Source organism: Polyodon spathula, chromosome 18, assembly GCF_017654505.1.
Source record: "Polyodon spathula isolate WHYD16114869_AA chromosome 18, ASM1765450v1, whole genome shotgun sequence".
In the NCBI taxonomy this organism is placed as follows: Eukaryota; Metazoa; Chordata; class Actinopteri; order Acipenseriformes; family Polyodontidae; genus Polyodon; species Polyodon spathula.
Genome location: NC_054551.1, coordinates 32910804 through 32932983, shown reverse-complemented (window position 1 = coordinate 32932983; position 22180 = coordinate 32910804). Strand labels below are relative to the sequence as shown.

Below are 22180 nucleotides of genomic sequence, written 5' to 3'. Positions count from 1 at the left end.
AAACTAACAGTGTCCAGTAGTAAGAGAAAAGGACCTTTGTGTGTAGCCACAATTTGTGCACCATAACCATCTAATGGGCAGCATGCTACCAGTGTAAATGCATTAAGTCAGTAAGCAGGAGATAAGATTTTAAATAAGTGTTCTAGCCCCAGTTTTTTTCCTTAACAATGAATAAATGTTTGTTACATTAACAACGTGTAATCACATTACCAGTTGTTTTATATTTCATTTTTAATGATGCATGTTTCACAGTATTGCATGTCCATGTTGGGATTACATGTTTCCACTTCCAGTAGAAAAAGTATTCAAATGTATTAACTGGGCAGTGTTTGCTGCCTTTCGTGTTAAGAGTGGAAGTGTGAGTTTTTCTAAATAAAAGATAAGCACCTCCAGGGACATAATCTAAGAAGGGAATATTATATCAGATGCAATGGTATGCCAGTATAAAGCAAGATGTCAATTTCATAAAATAATTATATATTATGTAAATGTTTGGAACACCTACTGCATAATGGAAGAGAATCATAGAATGCCAACCTATATAAAAAAAATATAAGACACAGCCGACAACTGAAGTCTACAATATATAAAATGCTAGCACATAAAAAAAAAACCTTATTACAGCCTACCAAAAAATTTCCAACAAATTGAAACCATGAATATTCTCAATTGTAGAAGAGCCATGCGTCTTTGATACCAACAAAAACACACACAGGATGTCACTAGCTGTGCTACCCAATCCGTTTATAAAAAAAAAAAAAGCATACACACATTTCAAAATGTTATTTATTTCTTGCACAGTATGTACAAAAATATCTGGCACTGTGACGAGGCTTCTGATTTATACACATCCTCTACAAAAAAACAAGCCATTATTTGTAATACCCAGAATCTTTACAGTACAGTGTTAAAATAAATACTTTAACTGCATATGAAAAGCTTTACTGTACATACATAATGTGGCATGTATAAAAATACAAACCATATAGATAAAAATACTACCATTTTCTCCGTTTCAAAGTTACCTTTTTAAACTTGTGCCTCAGACTATACATCCCTCAACCAGCATAATCTGGTGTAAAAACAGTAGGTTTGGAATTAAACATTTATAAACAAGAATCCATACTTTCCTCCCCTGATAATATTCCCTGCAGTCTTAACAAGTAGACTACTTGAAGTCAGATCCACATTTTCACACATTAAAGATGTGGGGAATCATTAGTTTAATCATGAAGTGGCATGTTGGGATTGTCATGTCAACCAATTAGTACTGTAATCCAGACAGAAATGTGTCCAACTTGTACAGCAGAAATGCTCAAAGTACTATGTCTGACCACATACTGGCTTCATCATCCACGCTGTGATGGTATCAAAATATCTAAATGTTTCGGGGAATTATGTACTCATTTGTTTCTCTATGTACTATCAATAAAACAGAAGCAATCTTCCCCCTTCACTAACTCAGGGAAAATAATGATATTTGTATGTCAATTATCATAGGGTTGCATTCAGTTTCATGTTTGTGTCAAACCGTCGTCCACAAATGACATGACATTTTTAAAAACTAGATAATTACCTTCAAAATTATAACCCATATGTATTAGGATGATTTTGAAATTGACCAAGGATGCCTAATTTATGGAACTGCTCTTGTGTAAAAACACATTTAATATTTTATCCAGAACTTCAAAAACACAGTTAAAACAAGCAGGGAAAGTTTTGTCTAATGCCAGCCCCTTAAAATACCAATAAAAATAAAAAGGTACATGCCATGTGCATTAGCCATAGTGACACAAACACACATTCTGTGGACTAATGGACTCTCTCGGATGTACAGAAAGGAGGGATCTGGATTCAACAATTGATTATACTGCAATCTTTCTGCTGTTAGTCCAGGAACCTCACTGTTTTATACCTGGGATGTATAGAGGAAGTACATTACAGGTTCAAATACATTTCTAAAATTAACTACAATCATTTGTAGACAGGCAGCCTTAGACGATTTCATATGTAAACTCAAAAACACTGTTCTTTAAGAAGCCTAGCTGTAACACATTACCAAAGTCAACATGGCTATAAAAAAGGTCAATAAAAAAAGTAGAAATATAAGCAACTCTGTATCCATTAAAAGAAAGGGTTGTCAACACAGAAACAAGAATTGTATTTGTTTGCATGAAGCAGGCACTTCAGTATCTGACCTTCTCCGAGATCCAAGATGTGACCTGACAATCCATTTAAAAGGCATGGCAGCATTTGTCAGGTTTCATTGCATAACATGACAAGAACAAAGCGTTTATACACAAAACAATTAGAATGGAACCAGACCAGGAAAGATGAACCTGTGACAGAAATAGCCAGACAAGCTCCACTAAACCTTCCTTCTTTACCAATGACATGGGAAAAGGTGAGCACACCTTCAAAATGAATGGAATCCATTAAGCTTTCAGCCTGGTCTAAAATTACACCCATTAAACTGGGACAGGAATGGCCAGGGGTAACTGACTTTGTACATCCGTTTGGGGTTAATGCTGTAGTTTGTTCAGAACTGCTTTCAACTTATTACAAAAACAAACAAAGTCTACTGGAGTAACCAGACAGCATTCCGATTCCAGCACATGGATTAATACACACAGAGAAACAAATAATCTGCATTAAATTTTAAAATCTAACCATTGTTTTTGCACCTCTCGGCTTTAAAAAAAAAAAAAAAAGTGACAGGTGAAGCAGAACAAGAAAATGAAACCATTTGACAAATAGGAATTCTTAAAAAGCAATTACATTTACTAAAAATGGGTAGCCAAGTTTTTAAAACCCTTTACAGCAGACATGTTAAGCTTTACCGTTGATCACTTGGCACTTAAGTGCTTTATCTACAAGTATTTGGCTTTTAAAAAAATAAAGTAGAATGACGTGAACTGATTAGGAGTTTACATAGTAATCAGATTTCAAACTATTTTAACTTCCTGTTAAAAATAAGAGTGCATTAACGGTTCATCCACTAGGTGGCACTGTGCACTGTCAACTCCCATTGAAGGTTATTTCTATTTTAAATGTTATTTTAAAGCCATGTTAACATTTTGACAAGGCCAATCAATTAAAAGGAATGAATTAGATAAAATTTATCTATTTAATACTGTTTTTCTACAACTAAAAATCAAGCGAAATGGTCACCATAAAAATTACAGTGTTCAATTTGTATTTGCATCCAGCTACACACTATTGTTAGTGTTGTGCATCTTTTACTATTGGTCATGAAAACTGTCAATTAAAAAAAATGTATATAATGTATGTTTGAAACTACAAATCGTATCTCTGCAAGAGAAACACCATGAACTTCAAACTCCTAAAATGTGGTCCATCACCTTGAGAGGAGTCAAGTCACCATTTCTGCAACGCTTCAGGAAAACTCCAAGCACTTGATAGGTGTGGATTTGTTGTTGCTAGTTTTCACATGGGTAACAGCTCACTCAGCTGGTTTAACGTCATATAGCTATCTTCCCTTTGATTTCCACTTTGCTGGTCCCTTCGCTTGTTTTGCTTGACTGCTCCTCTGTAAAAGTGATGTAAGAGTACACCAGACTGCCAGCAATGCTAAATAAAATACAAAAAAAATAATAAAGTTTAATTTCTTAAACTTTAATTGAATTCTGATTAAAACTGGGATTGTATACATCTAACATGACTGCGTTAGCCAATATAAAAATGTTAATATTGTTAAACCAATATATTTTGATGGTCAAAACAATCACGAAAGCTTTGAATGCAATTATAACGGAACACTACGGCTCCACCCTCTATAATCACCAACACACATGTTTTTCCAGTACTTCCTGTTCCTTATCTGAGTGTGGCCACGAGAGTAATAAAGCCAGCTGAAAACTGCATTGCACAGTAGCACATCTCTAGTCACCAGGTAACATTCCTTTACAGTATGTAGAATAGAGTAGTATGATCCGAAGGGAGCCGATGTAGCTCCCAATAGGCATGGTCTAGTATAATTTATAGGGGGGGCAGGGAGACTGGTTTCCTGTCACTAAACTTGCCCCTGACAATTTCACAGCATCTGCTACCAATTTTTCTGATAGATTTGTATATTACAAAAAAAGGCAATTTGAAGGTAATCCAAAACACATGTATTTAAAAAAGCTAGAGAAGCCAGCTAATGAAGGTTAGCCACATAACTGAGAGAAAGAGATGCAGGTGATGTTACCACAGCTTGTGTCCCTGTGAACACTGCCAGTGTTTTGTTTGAATTGAAAGCTTTATTAGTTTACCTTAACTCCAAGCTCAGACGGTATTTTAAGAGGTTGAATACCTGATATTTAAGCCAATGAAGTTAGTCCAGCTGAAAATGTAGTCCCCTCCAAACACCATGCCAATGTAAGTTACTAATATATTCTGAAAAATAAATGGTATTAATAATTCGTCTGATGAGTTAACCCTATATTTATCGTTAAACCAATATTTCAAAAGTATAACGTTTTGTTAACCAACCGAAGGAATGAAGTTATGTTACTGCCAGTAGCAAATGAAGTAGGAGGCGGTACTTAACATTTTATATTCATATTTAAAACGGTCAGTTGACTCAAACATCAGCAAGCTAAAGGAACGTACCTTTATACAGCCAACTATTGTGGTGGTAAGTGCTGAATTGTACTGTGTACAAATGAATGTAGAATACATAAGAACAAACCTAAAAAAAGTAATTCAAAATTAGCTTTAAACTGTACATTTGTTCCTTATAATACATGCTTACACTAGGACTCCACTTTGTAGTCATGTTAATGGTTTTGCACATTGAGAAAGCACACGTTAAATTCCTGAATATGACTTATACACTGTACAATAGCTATCAATTATAGGTATAACCATACAAATTTCAGAACACCAAAGCCTCAAATATGTTAAAAAACACAACCTGTTGAGAAATTCATTAAAATTCTTTATTTTTAGATACTTACCCCATTATGCAAGACAGAACAAACTGGAAGACAAACACCATGTCTGCCCAGCCATCATACTCAATAGCCTAGAAAGAGAAAAGAGACGGGAGCGGAGCAAAGTTCATTTGGAGTTAGCTGGACAGGGGCATTTAATGTGGACACAGCATTCAGTAACAATGCAACATCTGTCCCATCGAGGGAGCTGGAAGTAGCGATACCCATATTAATACCAAGGCTAGCTGCTCCTCTTGCAATTTGTACTATGTAGTAATATTCTGTATTAAATCCAGCTGTCTAACTCAAGTTACTTTGCTCATTCAATTCTAATAAAGTGCACAGTGGTTTGCTCACAAACATTCTAACTCCAGCGCCTATACAGCACATTTATAATGAAGGAAACACACAAGGCAGGTTCTGCATGCCCCGATTTGCACTAATCACACCTCCTTACACAAGGTACAATTCTGACAGCATCTCACCTGTAAAACCAGCACATATTACAGCAAATCTGACATCAAGCATTTAAAATAAATAAATAAACCACCAGTTTATAAATTGTGATACAGCAGCTCCAGTGTTGTCAATATAAACAGGAGTCATTCGCGCACTGTTGGTTTTATACTGCGTTCTCCAGGTATTCCTATAATAGCTGCTTTGTACTTGGTGAGTTCTGGCAGCTCCTTCTCACAGAGTACATGTTTCTGGAATCAAACCCAGCCAGTCCCCCCAGGGTACTGTACCTGTAACCTTCCACTTCTATCAAGCCTTGTTCTCCACACTGCATGCAGCTCGAGCTCTAGGATTACTTTCCAATGACTATTTGCAGTGTTCAAAAGTATGTGCACACAGCTTAAATGTTTCACTTCTTAAGAAATAAAAAACTAACCTTCCCTATATGGTGTAGCCTTAGTATGCATGGTCCTTAAACAGCAATCTAAAAGGAGCACTGCATTCATGCTGGGACACGTTTATTAATATATTTAACATTACAATGTTAATACACTGCACAATACATCCAAAAAAAAAAATAAGACTTCTACACTTCTGTTACAGACAGCAGACCAAATCTAGTGGGGGGACACCCAAGGGAAACCCTCTTAAATTCATGTCAATCTCAGGTAATCTTTGGTGAATTACTTAAAATATAAGGCATGTGGTTAGACTGGAGCGAGGTTGTGATTCAGCCAGATTAAACACTGTATACAGCTGTCATTTTACCAACTAAATGACCTTCAGTAAAGTCATAGGTTAGCCTGGTGTCAAACCTTCTCTTAGGCTTGTGTTTAGAAGCATATTCAATTACCCATCTGCACATTACAAACAAAAGTCAGATCAGGTCTTTGGAAAAAAAAAATACTAATGCAATTTAAGTCATCAAAAGCTTACATCATGGACTAGAAAGCTAATAATGGCCCCCAGAGACAAGTGGTAATACCTACAGTACACTTTCCATAGTAGTACAGCCAAAAACTTTCTACTGAAACCAAAACAGAGTTACATCATTTTAATGCACAGTATAATGGGAAATTTTGGCTGGTATTAAATTTGGCAGATTTGTTACCTTGGTAGAGACGGTTTTTGAATTGGCGTTTTTCACTTGGCAATTTCACAAAGAAATGCCAGTTTTGCATTTCTACTTTTAATGTAAAGAAACATTCAAATACATGTTTACTTGATGAATTCTGTCTTTCAAAACAGTATCTCATTTACAGTAACTTGTTATAGCATCTACAATGTCACCACAGCAACCTGAAGAACAAAGAAGCTCTTGTAAAAAGGAGTTACAGCATTATCGTTATATAGTCCTTAATTTTAAGATACCAGTAATTGGAAAGGATTAGTAGCTGCAGTACACTAACGATAGGCATTTGCTAACTCAGTTTTAAAACGTAGCTCTGGTTCACTAACATAACAGTGGAATGATCGTAGTATCATATAGTAATTGTAGGACAGCATTGCCACGTGTGAAAACTTTAACAATAAAGCTGAAACAAAAATGCTTTAAATTTAAAACTACACAATAGAATAGCAAGCACTGGCAAAGTCAACTCATTTTTATACGGTGCAGAACTAATTTATTTTAACATATTGTTTATGGACGTTGCGATACCGGAAGAGTGGGTGCCTTAGTAGTAGTATCGATAACAACAATCCAAAGCAAATTTGCTTTTGTTACAGACTTTCCAACAAGTGTGGAATAAACTGTTATAGTACTTAATTAACCCCTTGTAAAATCTATATATAAAAAAACTGCTTAACATAAACAAAGAGTCGTACAGGTACCACAGGAGCAGGCGCAGTGTACACTGCATCGGAGGTCCTGATCGTATCAAATTCCACATTTTCTAAATCCATCAATGTGAATTTCCAGTCTGCTATTAATTTTTTCAAGCAAATTGGCTTCGTCACACTGCCATTCTCATATTCACTCTGACATCCGACACATTCTCTCTCCTGCCCGGCGCTTCTTTAACCTGTGCTGCATAGCAGTCTGTCAGACTCTGATTTGAAGAATTATTGGCGATCCAATCAAAACCGCCAATAAAGCCAAAATAAATTCAGTACCTACCTTCTGTACATCCCCAGTTAAGTGAGCAAGCACCAGTGTTGGAACAATCATAAACAGTGCATTGTAATACAGCAGCCCATACTTCCCCAGCTCCTGTTAAAGAAAATACATTATCAGTTTCAAGACAAGATGTAAAAGTTTTTCAAATCAATATTCATCATTAAAATATATATCGGGCTGGATCTCGGCACTAAAACTATGTCGCAAGGTTCGGGTGTATAAGGGGTCGGGACAAAATTTCTTTTGATGTAACAGTCAATTTCTGTGCTTAAAACAATTTTTCAAAAAAAAGTTTAGTTATAAGTGTAAATTTTATATATAGTTCTCCAAATCGTTAAATTGCACAGGTGTGTGTAGTTACAATGCAACAATATGTTTAATTACAAATTAAATGTTGCAGTTGTCAGCTATTATTATGCAACTGCCTAAACATGCAATTGCAGTTTGTGTAGTTGAGAGATGCTTCACTGGAATTTGTGTTGCTCAGAAATATTGTGCCACAAACCATTTAGAGTAAAAAGCTTTGAGAATCCGACCCATGCAGCTTTAGTGTCATAATCCAGCATCAGTTTGAAATTAAAGAGAACGCCCCAGTGTACCTTGACCAAATAACAAAAAAATGTATTCACACACCTGCAAACTGCTCATGGGGGTTTCTTTCTTCCAACTAACTGAAAAACATTTGGTTTGCAAGAAAAACACATTTCCTAAACAGCTGCCTTCAATCCAGCTAATCACATTCCACTGAACATGCCAGTCAGCACTCATGAATTTCTGGTTTGTCAACTGGATATTTTACTTACATCATTTGCACTACCCAAATTACAGTAACAATACCTCAGAGGCAGATAGAACATTCTCTTAAACAAGTAAAACAGCAAGGAGTGGAGACCCACAGGGTTAAAGATTATAAAGCGCTTAGAACTCACTTTACTATTACCTGTGAGACACTGGTATTGCCATCATATGAAGAACATAACCCATGTTATTATAAATGTTTAATTGCATCACTAGTCAATCCATTTTGAAAGCATCTTAAGTTCAGAGTTATGCCCCAGACAGAGTACACACTAGGTTTCGTATCTACTTGTCAAATATTTTTAAGTCCCCTTTCACTGCTGCAAGCAATATACAGGGTGTGTTTAATATACCTCACTTTCAATTGCCACCAAGCCACATTCCACTCTTTTCAAACAATTCAATATCAAATAAAAATCGCTATATCATGAATAATGGGGATGGCTTCTTTGGTAATACAATTCATAATGTAAAGCAAGAACATAAAAGAACATACTTGGTTCCTAGCACTACAGTGTGTGTGTGTGTGTGTGTGTGTGTTCTTACCTTGGAGTCTAGTTTTTGCTTCACATATGCTCCATTTGCTGCTGTCAGAACATCATTCAGAAGGATAAACACATACCCTTCGAGGTCAAAGGCAAGATCAGTGCTAGAGAAAAGGGTATTCCAATTCATGATTAAAAACACACACACAAACAAATACTACATAAAGCCTGTGTAATATTTGTTTAAGTTTATTTTTTTTTTTTTTTTTTTTTAAATGAAAAAAAATTCTCAAAGGATTTGAAACTATTTTAAAAGTCTATGAAGTCAACACGTTGCTCCTGCTACACCACATTCATGGATACTAGCCCTACCTGGCAGCTACAAATGCTCCAAATATCATTGCAAATACTGTCAGCTGGACTGGGCGGGAGAACTTCTTTCTGAAAAGAAACAGCATTTAAATCAATAGCTTTCACCCTGTGTCGTTTGTCTAGAGATGATCTCCAGCTCTCCTGGTTAATTATAATCATCGTTTTAACCTACGATCAATGGCATGCAGCGGTTTAATTATATGCAAATAAAGGTGCAGCCACGCTAACAGATTTGGCCACACTGTGGTGAAATACAGAATATAAAAAGCAATGACCTAATGACTTACTTTAATAACATGACCTCAGCAAACATGGTAAAAAGGATGGAGAATCTTCTTAGGACAGTGAACATGGGCAAGCTGAAGACAGAAAGTGTGTTAGGTTCTGATAAGAGATTTAATTTACTTCATTAAATAAACTAAGGAACTGGGTAAAAAAAAAAGGTCTTGAAGGAATAGCCATCAAAGACCAAGTGACATTACATTTACCCTTCTTAACACCAATTCAATTAGTCAAGTCTGTGCTAGGAATGACCTGTCTGGGTCTAGACAAATGGCATAACTGGAAATGATAATAACATTGGAATCAATAAAGGCTTAACAAAAAAAAAAACTCATACTTCAGCCTTTTTGTGCCAAACAGTCCTGTGATTTGGTTCCCGACATAAAGAAGAGGTAGAGGAAAGGTCTGGAATGAAACGGGGGGGGGGGGGGGGGGGGGGGGGGGGGGGGCACAACACAAAAGATCCATATCACTTGATGTGATCTATAACAGCACAGAGCTTTGCCAAGAGGCACATGTGAAATTTATTTCAGTGTTGAGAACCATATTAAAGTAAACATTCCATATACTCATGAACAATTGAGCTTTATCTAGCGGCAAAAGCAGCGTTTCATATCAAATAGTTAAATCAAATACACCTGGGTATAGTCGGTACACATCACTCTTCTTCAGCAATTTAAACTGACAATGCAACAGTGTACTTTACCAATGACGCTGCAAAACTGAGCTACAAAGACCCTTTTCATTAGGATAGAAGTTGCAACGTACAAGGCGGTTTGACAGTTTGTTTTTTTTTTGGCACCGCCTGCTCTTTAATCATCAATTTTACGATGACTTTTTTAAAAATGTCGTTTATATCAACGTTGTAAAGATCAGCCTAGTGACTTTGACAAAACAATTTACCACTTCATTGTAAACGTCTTCCAAAAATGTCCTTACCTTTCTAGGTATATTTGTATCAAAATCTGGAAAATGGATTACCCCGAGAGCCTTTCCCACCCGCAGTACAACTACTGTGGCCACCATCTGCAGAGAAGACAAGGAGGGTAAACACGCAGTCCTCTACTTCTGAGTGGATTACCAATGCAAAAAATGTGTTAAAGTCGGCAAGTATTGCACTTACTTGACCCAGGCCCACACATATTGAGGACGGGAACCTACAAGACAACAAACAAACGGTTTTAGAAACCTATGTACATTTACAAAACTGCATATGAAACATTCAATGCCACCTTGTGAAGTGGAAGAATTAAACTCGTTCCAACCGACACAAGACAAACGGGCAACTCATTAATGCAATAAATAAACAAATAAATAAAAACAAATAAACAAACAAACATCTATAAATCAAAGTTGTTGTTTTTTGTACTGTACGTCCAATTTATTTACGGTATAGAATTTCAAAATTCAGGTAAACTACAAATACTTATTCTTTGGAATATGAACTAGTCGGATTTACAGAAATAATTCCCGAAAATCTGGCACACAGCAAACTCAAAATATTAATAATTAATATCACCTACAGACTGTCTCGTTCAACTAGTGTATTTACACAGGTCTTCAGCCTATATACTAAAGCAATTCTAGTACCGCTTGTACATTGCAGTTATGAGACTGTTGTTGAAACATTGCATTTAGCTATAAATACAACGATAAATAACAATGCTTGACCTACGGTCACAAGAGGAATGTCTGCAACAGTGATTTCTGGTAACAGTTTTGCATACAAATCCATAAACAGAAAATCTGCATTCGTCTACGTGCAAAATCTTCCTAAGATACTGCACTAAACTACAGAATTCTCTCTTTGTCAGACAGCTTATATGTTTTTTTTATTTTTGTTGTACTCACATTCATGCAATTTAGGACACATTTTGCTATATACAGTGTGCGGTGGAACGGTAATATTAATATATGCTGCAAATAATTGAAATGCTGCAACATCATCCCGATGCATCAATACATAATAACTGGTTCACATTGCACACACATGCACGATCACTTCTGTCCGTTTACACAGAGAAGTTAATAATCACGATTTAGTTAATAAGTAACAGTGCCAAGCCTTTAAATCAAAGTCCAAGAGTTTCCCGGCTCTGCTCTGCCGGCTCTCCTACCTGTAGTTAGTCAGGAGGCTTTTATTCACCACCACGATAATAAACGAGCTCAGCCCATAAAATACAGCAGCAACAAGCTTTAAAAACACAGTTAACGATTGATCCGCCATCCCCGAGCCCTCATCCCTGTTTGGTAGCGGTTTAGCGTGATCTTTTCCTTTAACCCCCACATGCTGACGTTTCTGAACTTCCGCCATAGTTGCAAAGCCCGTGTTTATGAAGTGACGTAGGAAAGGTGGGTATTTATAAGATTCTCAACAGCTCCATCTCCTGGTAAGTAATTTACATGCAAGCAGGATTTTTTATTATTATTTTTTTTACTTTGAGAAGGTACAAATAATAATAATAATAATAATAATAATAATAATAATAATAATAATAATAATAATAATAATATCTTTTTAGAGCGCCTTTCACAGTGTATCAGCATCACAAAGCGCTTTACAGAGGAGTACCGTGTACGGTATGGGTTTCTGAATGCCACAGTAATGCAGTTTTGAACTCTTTACACTTTGAACCTGGTGTATTCTCCCTTATGTTTTGACAATGAATGACATGATTTTCTGTAAGTGTTACCATGGTTTTAATTTCATGCAATTCCTTCCACCCACCCCATATGGCCAAACGAATTATCTCCCAATAGTAACTGAGGGTATGCATTTTCAAGGGAGTGTAGGTGAAAAATGTACACATTTACAAGAGTCTTTAAAAACTTACCAAAAGGGTGTTGTAGTGACTGGGGAGGGAAAATGTAGTGAAGAGACACACAAAAGAATTATATTGAAGTACTGGACGAACATATGTGTTTTTTATATTCAAATGTAGCACTTGTTAGTTAAAAACTTTCTAGAAGATCTGAATATATCCATAAGGGTTAACGTGTATAATATTGCTATCGACAACTAATTGATATTGTCTGCCAATTAAAAATGCTGAAATATTGGCCTGGATTTTTTACTTGCCCCATTAAGTTGTGTTTAAAATGCCCTTTATTTAAATTAAATATGACCATACAAAGGGTGTGCAATATGGAAATAAAACATGTTTGTGAAGATATATAAACACAGCAATTATAACCTAATATTGCAATGATGCAAAGTTAAATAAGTTATTCATTTTCATTGCACCACAATGTAAAATAGGATCCTGTGTATAATGGGCTATCTAATTCAGGGAGCAAAACTGAGCTAGTGATGATTGTGAAGTCCTGAGCTCCAACTGGCTAGATCTGCGTTAAGAAAACCTCATAACCCATCTTCTAATTCATTTCTGTATCTGAAGGAACAGAACCTGTCTGTTTTGTCTCTGTGTTCTCCTCAGCTGAAGGTTCAAGTGTGGGTTTGGCAGTCTGGGAATCCTGTCTGTCCCATTCAGATACAGGCTTTCTTCTTTTTTTCTTCTCATTATAGCTGCTCGGCCTGGAAACAAGCTGATGAACTACAAATGTGTCATTTGCTGACTCTTCCATGGTCTCTTGCAATAAAGTCTGCTCCAAAGGGCAGCCTTTGCTGTTAGTGAATATGTTGCTAGATAACGAAACCTTTTCAAATGGAGGTTGTTTCAGTGGTTTTGAAATCATTATAAAGTCCATTTTTGGCTCCTGATCTGCAGTTTGGTATTTACTGTAAGGGATTTTCTGTGCCCGGTTTCCAAAGTTATTTTTGTAGGAAGGTGATGGCATTGTTTTTAAATACCTAGTAGAAAGCACTTCAACTTCTGAATTCTTTTTCGGATTAATTCCATTTTTTACTTGACCGACATCTAAAGGTGATTTATTCATACTTGTTATAGCAGTGACAGACTTCAGAGGGGTTTTGGTTAAAGGAACCACATTGTGAGAAATACAACTTGCAGGTTGAACAGTAGGAAGCCCTTCGACAAAGTCAGAAGTTTTACTAGTCGTTCCAATAGCGGATAATGCTTGAATGTTAACTTTCTTAATCGACTTTGATTTTACCATCAGGGCCACACTGCTTTTCACTTCTTCCTTCTCCATTGCCTTACCATGCCTGTGGCCCTCTTTGCTGTACAGGGACACGCCGGTAACAGAATACTGGTTTTCGTGTTTGTCTTTTGCCATTATTTCTATTCTTTTATTTGAAGATTCATTATGTTCACTTGCTTGAGAGCTTTGGCTGTTAAAAGGTTTATATTGATATTCCTTATGATACACCACCGGATGTGTTTCACTAATGCTCTGTAAAAGAAAAGGTTTATTTTCAGCATGTTTCTTTTTCAATTTAAAATGACTGTAGCAAACAATATTGGGTTACTGTTTGCACTTGTACTTTCTTGGTCATTTTATCAGCAATATCTTCTGGGTCAAAGCATGTTACTGGCCGAAAACATGTCAGTCAATAGGGGAAAGAGTTGATTGGCTATTTATAGGATATAAACCAGTGAAGGGCTGGGGACAATTTCAACTCTCTGGAAACATTTTATGGAACTATTTTGTTATATATAATTACTTTAAAAAGATACCAAGAATCCATAAAACTCTGATTGAAATTCTTACCAGATGAGGTATATATAGTTTCTGAGGTTTTGGTGAAAGTATCCTCGCAGATTTGTTATCAAGCTCATCCTCAATGCAGAGAGGGACCCCCAATGGCTTGTCTTCTGAATCAAATTCTTTCATGTTACGCAGATTTTCTTGCTGTGAGTACTTTGCAGAACAATTTTCTTCAGTCCTGTTGGAAAAGGACATATACTTTGTAACATTGTGTGTCAAGTTGGATATATATATATATAGATAAGATATATATATAATATATATATATATATATATATATATATATCATATATATATATAGATAGATAGATAGATAGACAGACAGATAGATAGATAGATATAGATATAGATATAGGTATAGATAATGGGCTTACTGCAATTCTGTGGAGCTGTAGAGAAGGCATTCTTTTCTCAATACCATTGCCAGACTCCCTGGGATATTTCACACATCTTATTTGTGATATCTAACCAAAAGTCCTTTGAGTAAACCATCTTTTCTCAAAACATTTTCTATCTGAAATGTGCACTGTGCTGTAGGCGTCACCGAAGGCCAAACAAATAGCACTGAAGCTCAGCTGCAGTTGTGGGACTATTTTTCCAGCCCAGACACAGGAATAAGGAATTGATAAACTGGGGTACATTTTGATCTTGCATGTGTTCTGTGTGTAGAAGATCATCAAAACGCATGCCAAGAAATTGATAGTGTTTAGATATTGTTAGGAAAACAGAGTGTCAGCACAGTTCATAAAGTTCAGCTTCGCACACACGCAGTGAGGTAGGATATATAAGACAGGCAGTCATTAGTGTGAGTGAGACAAGCTTACCTGAATCCTCTCTTTACGATAGACCATCTTTGTACCAAAGCAATCTCCCAGAGAATTAAGTATCTCTAGGTGCCACATTGGTTGTGTCAAATGATCAATGTTTACACTATAGCTGTTTACCTTCTGACTATTGGACTCAATAAATGGAAACTTACAAATATAGCAATTGGTATTTTGTGCATTAATTTGCAGACATCAAATTAAATTAGTTTCCTTACAGTGCAATATATATTGAGTAATCTTTATGTGCAGCTTACTAAAAATGAATACCAGCACTTTCTACTGCAAATACTCGTTCTTAAAATGCATTCATACCTTGTACAGATTCCATTCCAGCCGACCTGGTCCACACTGCCATACTGTACATGACGTGCCACTGAGCTTCCAACAGACTCCGGAATATTATATTGACTGTCAGCTTCCCCTGAAAAATACAAAGAGTAATTGTTCTAAATAGGTCCTTTTTATTTATTTATTTACCCAGGACAGTTCTTATGACAGCTTGCTTCCAAGGATGTCCTGCCAATAAGCATCAAACACTGACCGTAAAAACCATTACATAGTAGATGGGAAGTAAGGCTCCCGGTTATAACACGCCTCGGATATCATGCTCCTACAGTATGTCCCCCAATTCCCTATACTAGCGATTCATGCAATATTTCTACTTTAAAACTGTAAACTTCTCAGTCTCACTTCTGTGTCTCCCTTTTGATACACTAAACTGCTAATTAAAATGATCCACGAGTGGGAATGTTACCTTTTTAATTTTTTTTACCTTTTTTGTAAAAAATATAGTGTTGATTACATGGTGCTTTATACATGGAAAGTTAAATTTTTGCTTAACTATATGTGCATTATAGAGAGGAAATTAGTTTATTTTGTGTTTTAGTCAGATGTGTGCTGGTATGTGTCCCGCGGCGCCCCCCACCCCCTCCCCCTTTATAACGCTCTTCAGTTATAACGATCATATTGTGTGTCCCCTGAGACCTGCGTTATAGCGAGGGAGCACTGTGTGTGTGTATGACACATGTTATAACAGTTATAATATCTACTGTATCTGAATCTGGGGAAATGCACAAACAGAACTGCTGCATCGTCTATTTTTAGGGCACAAGTGCAGTTAAAAACATTGCTTAATAACTGATTGGTAAGGAGTTGTGTTTGCGGTGAACATAAACGTGTGTGTAGTGCTTACCTGTGAAAACACTGGCGGGTGTCTCCAAGGTTCGGGTCCTGTTTCCTGTGAATGAATACCAGTGTGAAATGTCTGTGAAACCAAGCACTCCCCCAACCTGGGCCTGGCTGTCCACTTTGCTTAAAACTTCCAAAGGCGTGATCCTTTCAACCTTAATAAATACAGAAATGTAAAAAATTAATTTTTGTACAAAATCTGAAATAATTAAATCTGGAAATCACTGTAAATATTGATCAGTCTGCCAGTGTTTAGCCTCTTATTAGTGAATTTTCCACCCGTTTTAAATGTTATAAAAAAAACATTCTAAAATGCATTTCTTGTTTTGTCATAACTGTATCGTTTAGAGTGTACACTGAACCCTTCTCACTCAGCATGACCTCACAAAGAGCTTTGACATCTCAGGGGTGTATCTTGTTGAGCAGAATTTTAAATAAGCACAATAATGCCAAGGAATCCACCCAGACTACAGGAGTAGACACTCCCTACTAGATGCTAACACATACTAAAGTTATTAATGACTGTGTTATGCAAAGTTCTGCACTGTGAAATTGCACACTTAATCTGGGGTCACCTCTTTTGCCCAGTTCAGTCTTCTCAAGGAAGATGTTCCTAATTTTGAGGGTGCGGTTTGAGATTTTTTTACTTTAATTATCATGAATCCCTCTTCATTGCTTCTCTTGTTGCCTGTTATATATATATAAAAAAAAGTCAACTTCATCATTTGATGGTTGGAATGAGGTCAAAGAAAAACACATTTGCATTTACATTAGACAGTACATTGAGGAATATTGTATACTCCTTGACCCATACAGAAAGAGAACTTTACTGCTTGCTTGGATTTCAATCACTCAACGCGATAGGCTTGCTATAAAACTAACCTCTGTGTGTGTGTGTGTGTGTGTGTGTGTGTGTGTGTGTGTGCGTGCGTGCGTGTGTGTGTGTGTGTGTGTGTGTGTGTGTGTGTGTGTGTGTGTGTGTGTGTGTGTGTGTGTGTGTGTGTGTGTGTGTGTGTGTGTGTGTGCGTGTGTGTGCGTGTGTGTGTGTGTGTGTGTGCGCGTGCGTGTGCGTGTGGTGTGCGTGTGTGTGTATGTGTTCAGCTTGTTTAAAACTTTAAAACCCCTACATAGTCTCTGATGATTGCAAAGGCAGCACAAATATTTATAAACCTTCACAAAGCGCATATATCACAATTATGGGAACATTGTTATAAGAAAGATCAGGCAATGTTCTACCTTTCTGGTGTGAATTCCTACCAGCTTGATCTTCAGGGTTGCTGAATGGCCAGATGTTAAGTGTATTGCCACTGTATTGTTCATGGGATATTGTCACTGGAGCTAATGCAGACGTTATCCTAGGTACTGATGACCTGACACACAAAACAATATTCATGTTCACACAATATTCAATCTTTCCAAAGGCATGATTGTGCTTTAAATGAATACTGGGACTTATATACAGTAGATGTTTAATTAATAATCTACCTTAAACCTGATGCTGAGACGATTATGGAGGTTTATAATATTAAACATTTTGAAACCAGAAATAAAGTTAAAGGTACCTTATTTTTTTATGAACCATTTTCTGCTCCTCGTTTATAATCTGCTTGACAGTTTTAGGTTTGGATAGTTCAGTTCTTTTAGTACTAGGTAAGTCAAAATCCCAGTCATAGTCATTCGTTAATTGGGAGCATATTTCACAAGTCACAGCAGGGCGCTTTCCTTGCGCCACTCCTAGCTGACGACCCTAAAAAACAAGACTGTGAATATCTTGAACTTGCAATATTAAAAACATGTAATTTATCAGCAGTACTGAAACCTGTATTTCTCATTTGTTAGACCTTTGTGTAAGTCCAAGTACGCAGGGAAGGCAACAAAAATGGAAGACAGGGTAGCTCTGGGCAAAACACCAAGATAGCAATATCTATTTCTATATAGTAACAAGCTTAAAGAATAAAACAAAACTAAATAAATATTGCTTAAATAAATAGATATTAAACAGGCCAGCACATACATTCGCAATAATCAGTGTTACACTATAAAGCAACTTGTTTGAAATAATTATGTTATGCCTTTAGATATGCATGATAACAGTGCAATGAGATCAAGCAGGAACTGCTGATAACACACAATGTATACCTCACACCACTTACTTTCTTTAGCTGCTCTTGTCTTATCCTCTATATTAGTATCTTGTGTGCTGCAAACAGAAATGTATGATACTCACCCTGGAATGTTTGCTCAAGACCTTTCGAGAATAGCTGTCCAAGACACTAAATGAGGTTAACAACCTGTCTGTCATTTTTCAGTAAATGCTGCTTGATAAAAATATAAACATGGGCCTGGTTAATAAACTCAAAAAGAAAATAAAAACATTTGAATCCTCCAGAAATATATTACTTTCTTCTATAAAAACAAAGAATGCAATAAATGTTGAAAACATCATTCCTTTTTTTATGTCAGTATTCAATTTTCTGTATACACCTTAGAAACAGGAACCAATCATTTTTAATTATTATGATTTATTATTTCTTTACATCCATTCAAATAAATATTTCCATATCCCTTGTGTTATTCCTGCACAACAATCCCCAAATCTTCCCATCTATGATCTTCATGACTACACCATTGTTTTAAAGGCAGCTCACTGAATTTCACACTGTACAGGAAGATCTTAGATTTCTCAAAACCTGCACAATTTTGTAGTGTTCCTAGCCCAGTAAAATAACAATGTATTGTCAGTAATGTAATCCATTAGCCTGTCTTTTAATAGATATTCATTTTCAGGAAACAAAGGATGCCTGCAAGGTGTGCTTACAGTTGTTTGTATATTTCCATGGAGACTGTTTCACATTCAGTAACTCTTACCACCTTACATCACTACAGTTATGGAAATATTGCGTACTACAGTAAGGATAATGCTTATTATCACAAGAATAACATGTCTCCTTTATGTATTTATTTATCAGTAATCGATTCATGAATTACCCGGAAAGAATACTATGCCGCTATCATTAATTAATTTGACCATGCAAGTGGTGTATGCTTACAATAACAGTACACGGTTACACATTCAAGACCATAAGGCAACAGGGAAATAATTGGAGAGCCTTTTTATTTCAATTTAAATCATGATATTTCTGGAAGTAAAATATATATTTTTAAAAACCCTCTAGTATTAATAGTGGCGAATTGAAATGACAGAGGTGTGACTGTACTACATTTATCACAGTACAGTAGGTGAACATGGTTCTAATTCAGATGAATAGAAGCCTGTGTGTCTAAATAATCTAGCACACGTTTTTATAACACTTTGTTTGTTTTTAAATAACGACGTACCGTTCTTTATTCGCAGTAATAAAAAAGAACAGATTTCTATATTTCTGTGAGTACGTAACACAATCTCTTATTTAGTTTTACATGTTTTATTATTAGAATTCAGGTTTTAGCTATGAACCCTTCCTGACATCTGTTTATGTAAAAGATCCGCGGTTTAAATACGCCACTTTCAATCTCCATTTTACTTGTATATCTATAAACTAATAAAACATTACTTAATACTTAAGCCAATGGACATACCTTTACCACTTCCATAGTTTCACAGGCTCTGTATTGACATGGACACACGCACAGGGTGACGAGTCGTTCATTGCCATGGAAACATTAGGTCCAAACCATTAGCATAAAAGGGGGACGTGATTTGGTTTTGTTTGTGTACCGTTGGCCTAATACAAAACTAAATTGCATGTTTTAAATATTATACATTTATTTCTATTCCGTAAACAAAAATAATAATAACGATTAATTGTAGTTCTCATTTTCAAATGTGTATAGCTATATCCTTTAAAAAATACCCCCTGCATGGAATAAAACTAGTTGCAGTTAAATCAATTGTAGGAAGCAGTCCATAGCATCTAGAAGTTAAAATAATCAATAAATATTTGTCTTTTGACATTATTTCTATTATTTTATTTGAAGATTCGTTATGTTCGCTTGGTTGAGAGCTTTGGCTGCTAAACTGTTTATATTGACACAACTTAATATGATACACCACCGGATGGGTGTTTCACTAAACAATGTAAAATAAAAGAAAAATTAGATTATACCATGTTTAATCTCAGCGAAACGCGTTTTTGCACTTTTGTTTTATTTTTTTTATGCAAAACAACTTAATTGCGTGCTTTCTGAAAGGAGGTTTCTGATTGATCTAAATGTATTACTTTTCTGCATTTTCAGTGTTGCTTTGAAAATGAGATTGCACTACATGTTTTTGATTCGTTAATCTTTTTTTTTTTTTTTTCGTTTAACTAATTTTGGTTTCGTTTAACTAATAAAGGTGCTACATGTAACAAGGTCAACTGACCACACAGCGTTTAACATTCCCACGTGCAATGCATTTTGTGGTAAATAACTCTTTACTTGGGGTTAACACATTAGACACCATAAATACCATACAATTAACAGAGAATAATGCACACTTCAGATAACCTACTTTAAAGCAAATGACAGTAAGCCACATTTTTTTTTGACGTGGCCAGCTGTTTCTATATTAGGTACAAGCTATTAAGGTGTAAAATGTCAACCTTTACTTGACAAAACGTGTATTTCTCTTTCAACATGGTTTTGAAGACGCAATTAAAGAACTAGGTCGCATTTTAAAGCAGCTAATTAATGGCATAGAAATCATGTTATTCTACACGGCTGTGTGTGTAATTACAATGCTAATACTGTGGAATTAAGATTACTTTATATCAAGTTTGACCAAAATATAGGTGTACAGACAGAAAAAAAAATATGTATTGGATCAAAACGTAGAAAAAAAACGTTCCAAACAGATAGTTTGAAAACAGCTTTCTGCGTCAATGAAAGTCTTGTGACGTGCAACTACAAGAATGTGCTCAGCGAGCTCGGCCACATCAAGTTATAAGCTTATAACCTCCAGTCTTTTGATTCATAATGTTTTTTTTTTTTTTTTTTTTCCGAGCACAGGATGTTGTGTGTCACAAGAGAGATGACACATTTTCTCATCTGAAAACTCATTTCTCTTCCCTACACAAACACATTCAGACAGTCTTAACTAACTAAATTGCTTTTCTATTTATTTTGCTAAACCTCAACATGTTTTTTTCATCCTATTGGTTCTTGGGGTTTCCCCTTGTGATGTATTACGTGGAAAATGACTGTAGCTAAATCAGAAATCTAGGGCAAGCCGTATGCAGCAGCTTCCCTTTGTAGATTATACAGACATGTGTTCTTTATGGAGAGACAAAGACAGGAACGGCAAAGCACATTGTAAGGCAGTGAGCGGCTGGTTTGAAAAATAAGTGCGTCTTTGGCTTCACCCAAGGTAACGTTTTCTCATCAGCCTCTTTACATGTAATATTTTATGTTGTAGCAGTGAATGATTTATAGCACATGTTCTTTTAGTCTTCAACTTAAAGGTAACCTAACCTACATCATTTGTAATTTATTTTGTATTTGTTTTAAGAATCTGCGATATCTGCGTGACAATCTGATTCCTAACAACAATGCTGGGTTTGGAATTCCTGTAAGTGAGGCAGTGTGATTAACTGCGTTATTAAAGATACATTACGACTAACTAATTATCTCCATTTCGATTAAATAACATGTCCAGCAGCCCCCCAGCACCCCGCTGGTCTGATGGTGTTAGATCATGCCTTTATAGCTGCTCTTTCGCGCTCTCACACTTCCAGGGTTGTGCTGTGGTTCCCTTTTTTGAACCATTTCTTTTTTGAATATGATTACATCATTCTAATTGTGATTTATTTCTTATTATTTGCTTCTCTGCACTGCATCAGTGTCAATGGATCTGGATCTCAAGAGACAGTCTTGCCAGTGCCATGTGGTGTGCCAGGGTATGTAATAATATAATAATACTAATATATTTATATAGCACCTTTCATAGTGAACCACCATCACAAAGCGCTTTACAGAGCCAGGGTGGAGCACAAGGAGGTTAAGTGACTTTCTCAGGGTTACACAGTGGCAGAGGTGAAATTTGAACTGGAACTACATAGCTCTAAGTGTGCTGTGTAAACAGTAAATACAATTAATAAAAAGCAAACG

The 22180-nt window shown here is 36.0% G+C and overlaps 3 protein-coding genes across 6 annotated transcripts in view; 1 reads left to right on the top strand and 2 right to left on the bottom strand.

Moving 5' to 3' along the window:
- Positions 1-799: 799 nt before the first annotated feature.
- On the bottom strand, positions 800-11763 carry LOC121330833 (UDP-N-acetylglucosamine/UDP-glucose/GDP-mannose transporter-like). Of its 2 annotated transcripts, XM_041277679.1 has the most exons (12): positions 11567-11763; positions 10573-10606; positions 10389-10475; positions 9787-9854; positions 9455-9526; positions 9168-9236; positions 8857-8959; positions 7513-7605; positions 4962-5029; positions 4615-4693; positions 4316-4398; positions 802-3591 (listed from the first exon to the last, which is right to left on the bottom strand). In XM_041277679.1, the coding sequence occupies exons 1-12, from the start codon at positions 11761-11763 to the stop codon at positions 3483-3485; spliced, it is 1062 nt and encodes a 353-aa protein (XP_041133613.1). In that variant the 3' UTR covers positions 802-3482. The 2 variants fall into 2 exon arrangements, with proteins under 2 accessions (XP_041133614.1, XP_041133613.1); XM_041277680.1 differs by lacking the exon at positions 4316-4398 and having other exon boundaries at positions 800-3591; positions 11567-11762.
- A 1061-nt stretch (positions 11764-12824) lies between these two features.
- LOC121330733 lies at positions 12825-19574 on the bottom strand. The gene is made up of 7 exons (XM_041277455.1): positions 17656-19574; positions 17330-17463; positions 16669-16781; positions 16098-16248; positions 15218-15326; positions 14082-14256; positions 12825-13763 (listed from the first exon to the last, which is right to left on the bottom strand). Exons 1-7 carry the CDS (start codon positions 17673-17675, stop codon positions 12825-12827), a joined length of 1641 nt encoding a protein of 546 aa, XP_041133389.1. The 5' UTR covers positions 17676-19574.
- Positions 19575-21154: 1580 nt separating this feature from the next.
- LOC121294178 (interleukin-23 receptor-like) overlaps positions 21155-22180 on the top strand; it is a 20363-nt gene continuing 19337 nt past the window's right edge. For 2 of the 3 annotated variants that reach the window (XM_041217790.1, XM_041217792.1), the window contains exons 1-3: positions 21155-21440; positions 21582-21641; positions 21913-21969. The gene's annotated coding sequence lies outside the window, so the exon portion shown is untranslated. The remainder of the gene's footprint in view (positions 21441-21581; positions 21642-21912; positions 21970-22180) is intronic. The other variant, XM_041217791.1, reaches the window with a different exon arrangement.

What these genes read in the sequence shown, in the direction of transcription:
- LOC121330833 (XM_041277679.1), bottom strand. Translation starts at nt 11,763, where the DNA reads ATGGCGGAAGTTCAGAAACGTCAGCATGTGGGGGTTAAAGGAAAAGAT. An exon ending in ATACAAATATACCTAGAAAG is followed by an intron (nt 9,855 to 10,388) that starts GTAAGGACATTT and finishes GTTTCATTCCAG; the next exon opens with ACCTTTCCTCTACCTCTTCT. An exon ending in GTTCTGTCTTGCATAATGGG is followed by an intron (nt 4,694 to 4,961) that starts GTAAGTATCTAA and finishes TACTTTTTTTAG; the next exon opens with GTTTGTTCTTATGTATTCTA.
- LOC121330733 (XM_041277455.1), bottom strand. Translation starts at nt 17,675, where the DNA reads ATGGTTCATAAAAAAATAAG. An exon ending in TAGGAATTCACACCAGAAAG is followed by an intron (nt 16,782 to 17,329) that starts GTAGAACATTGC and finishes TATATATAACAG; the next exon opens with GCAACAAGAGAAGCAATGAA. An exon ending in TGGAATGGAATCTGTACAAG is followed by an intron (nt 14,257 to 15,217) that starts GTATGAATGCAT and finishes CTTTTCCAACAG; the next exon opens with GACTGAAGAAAATTGTTCTG.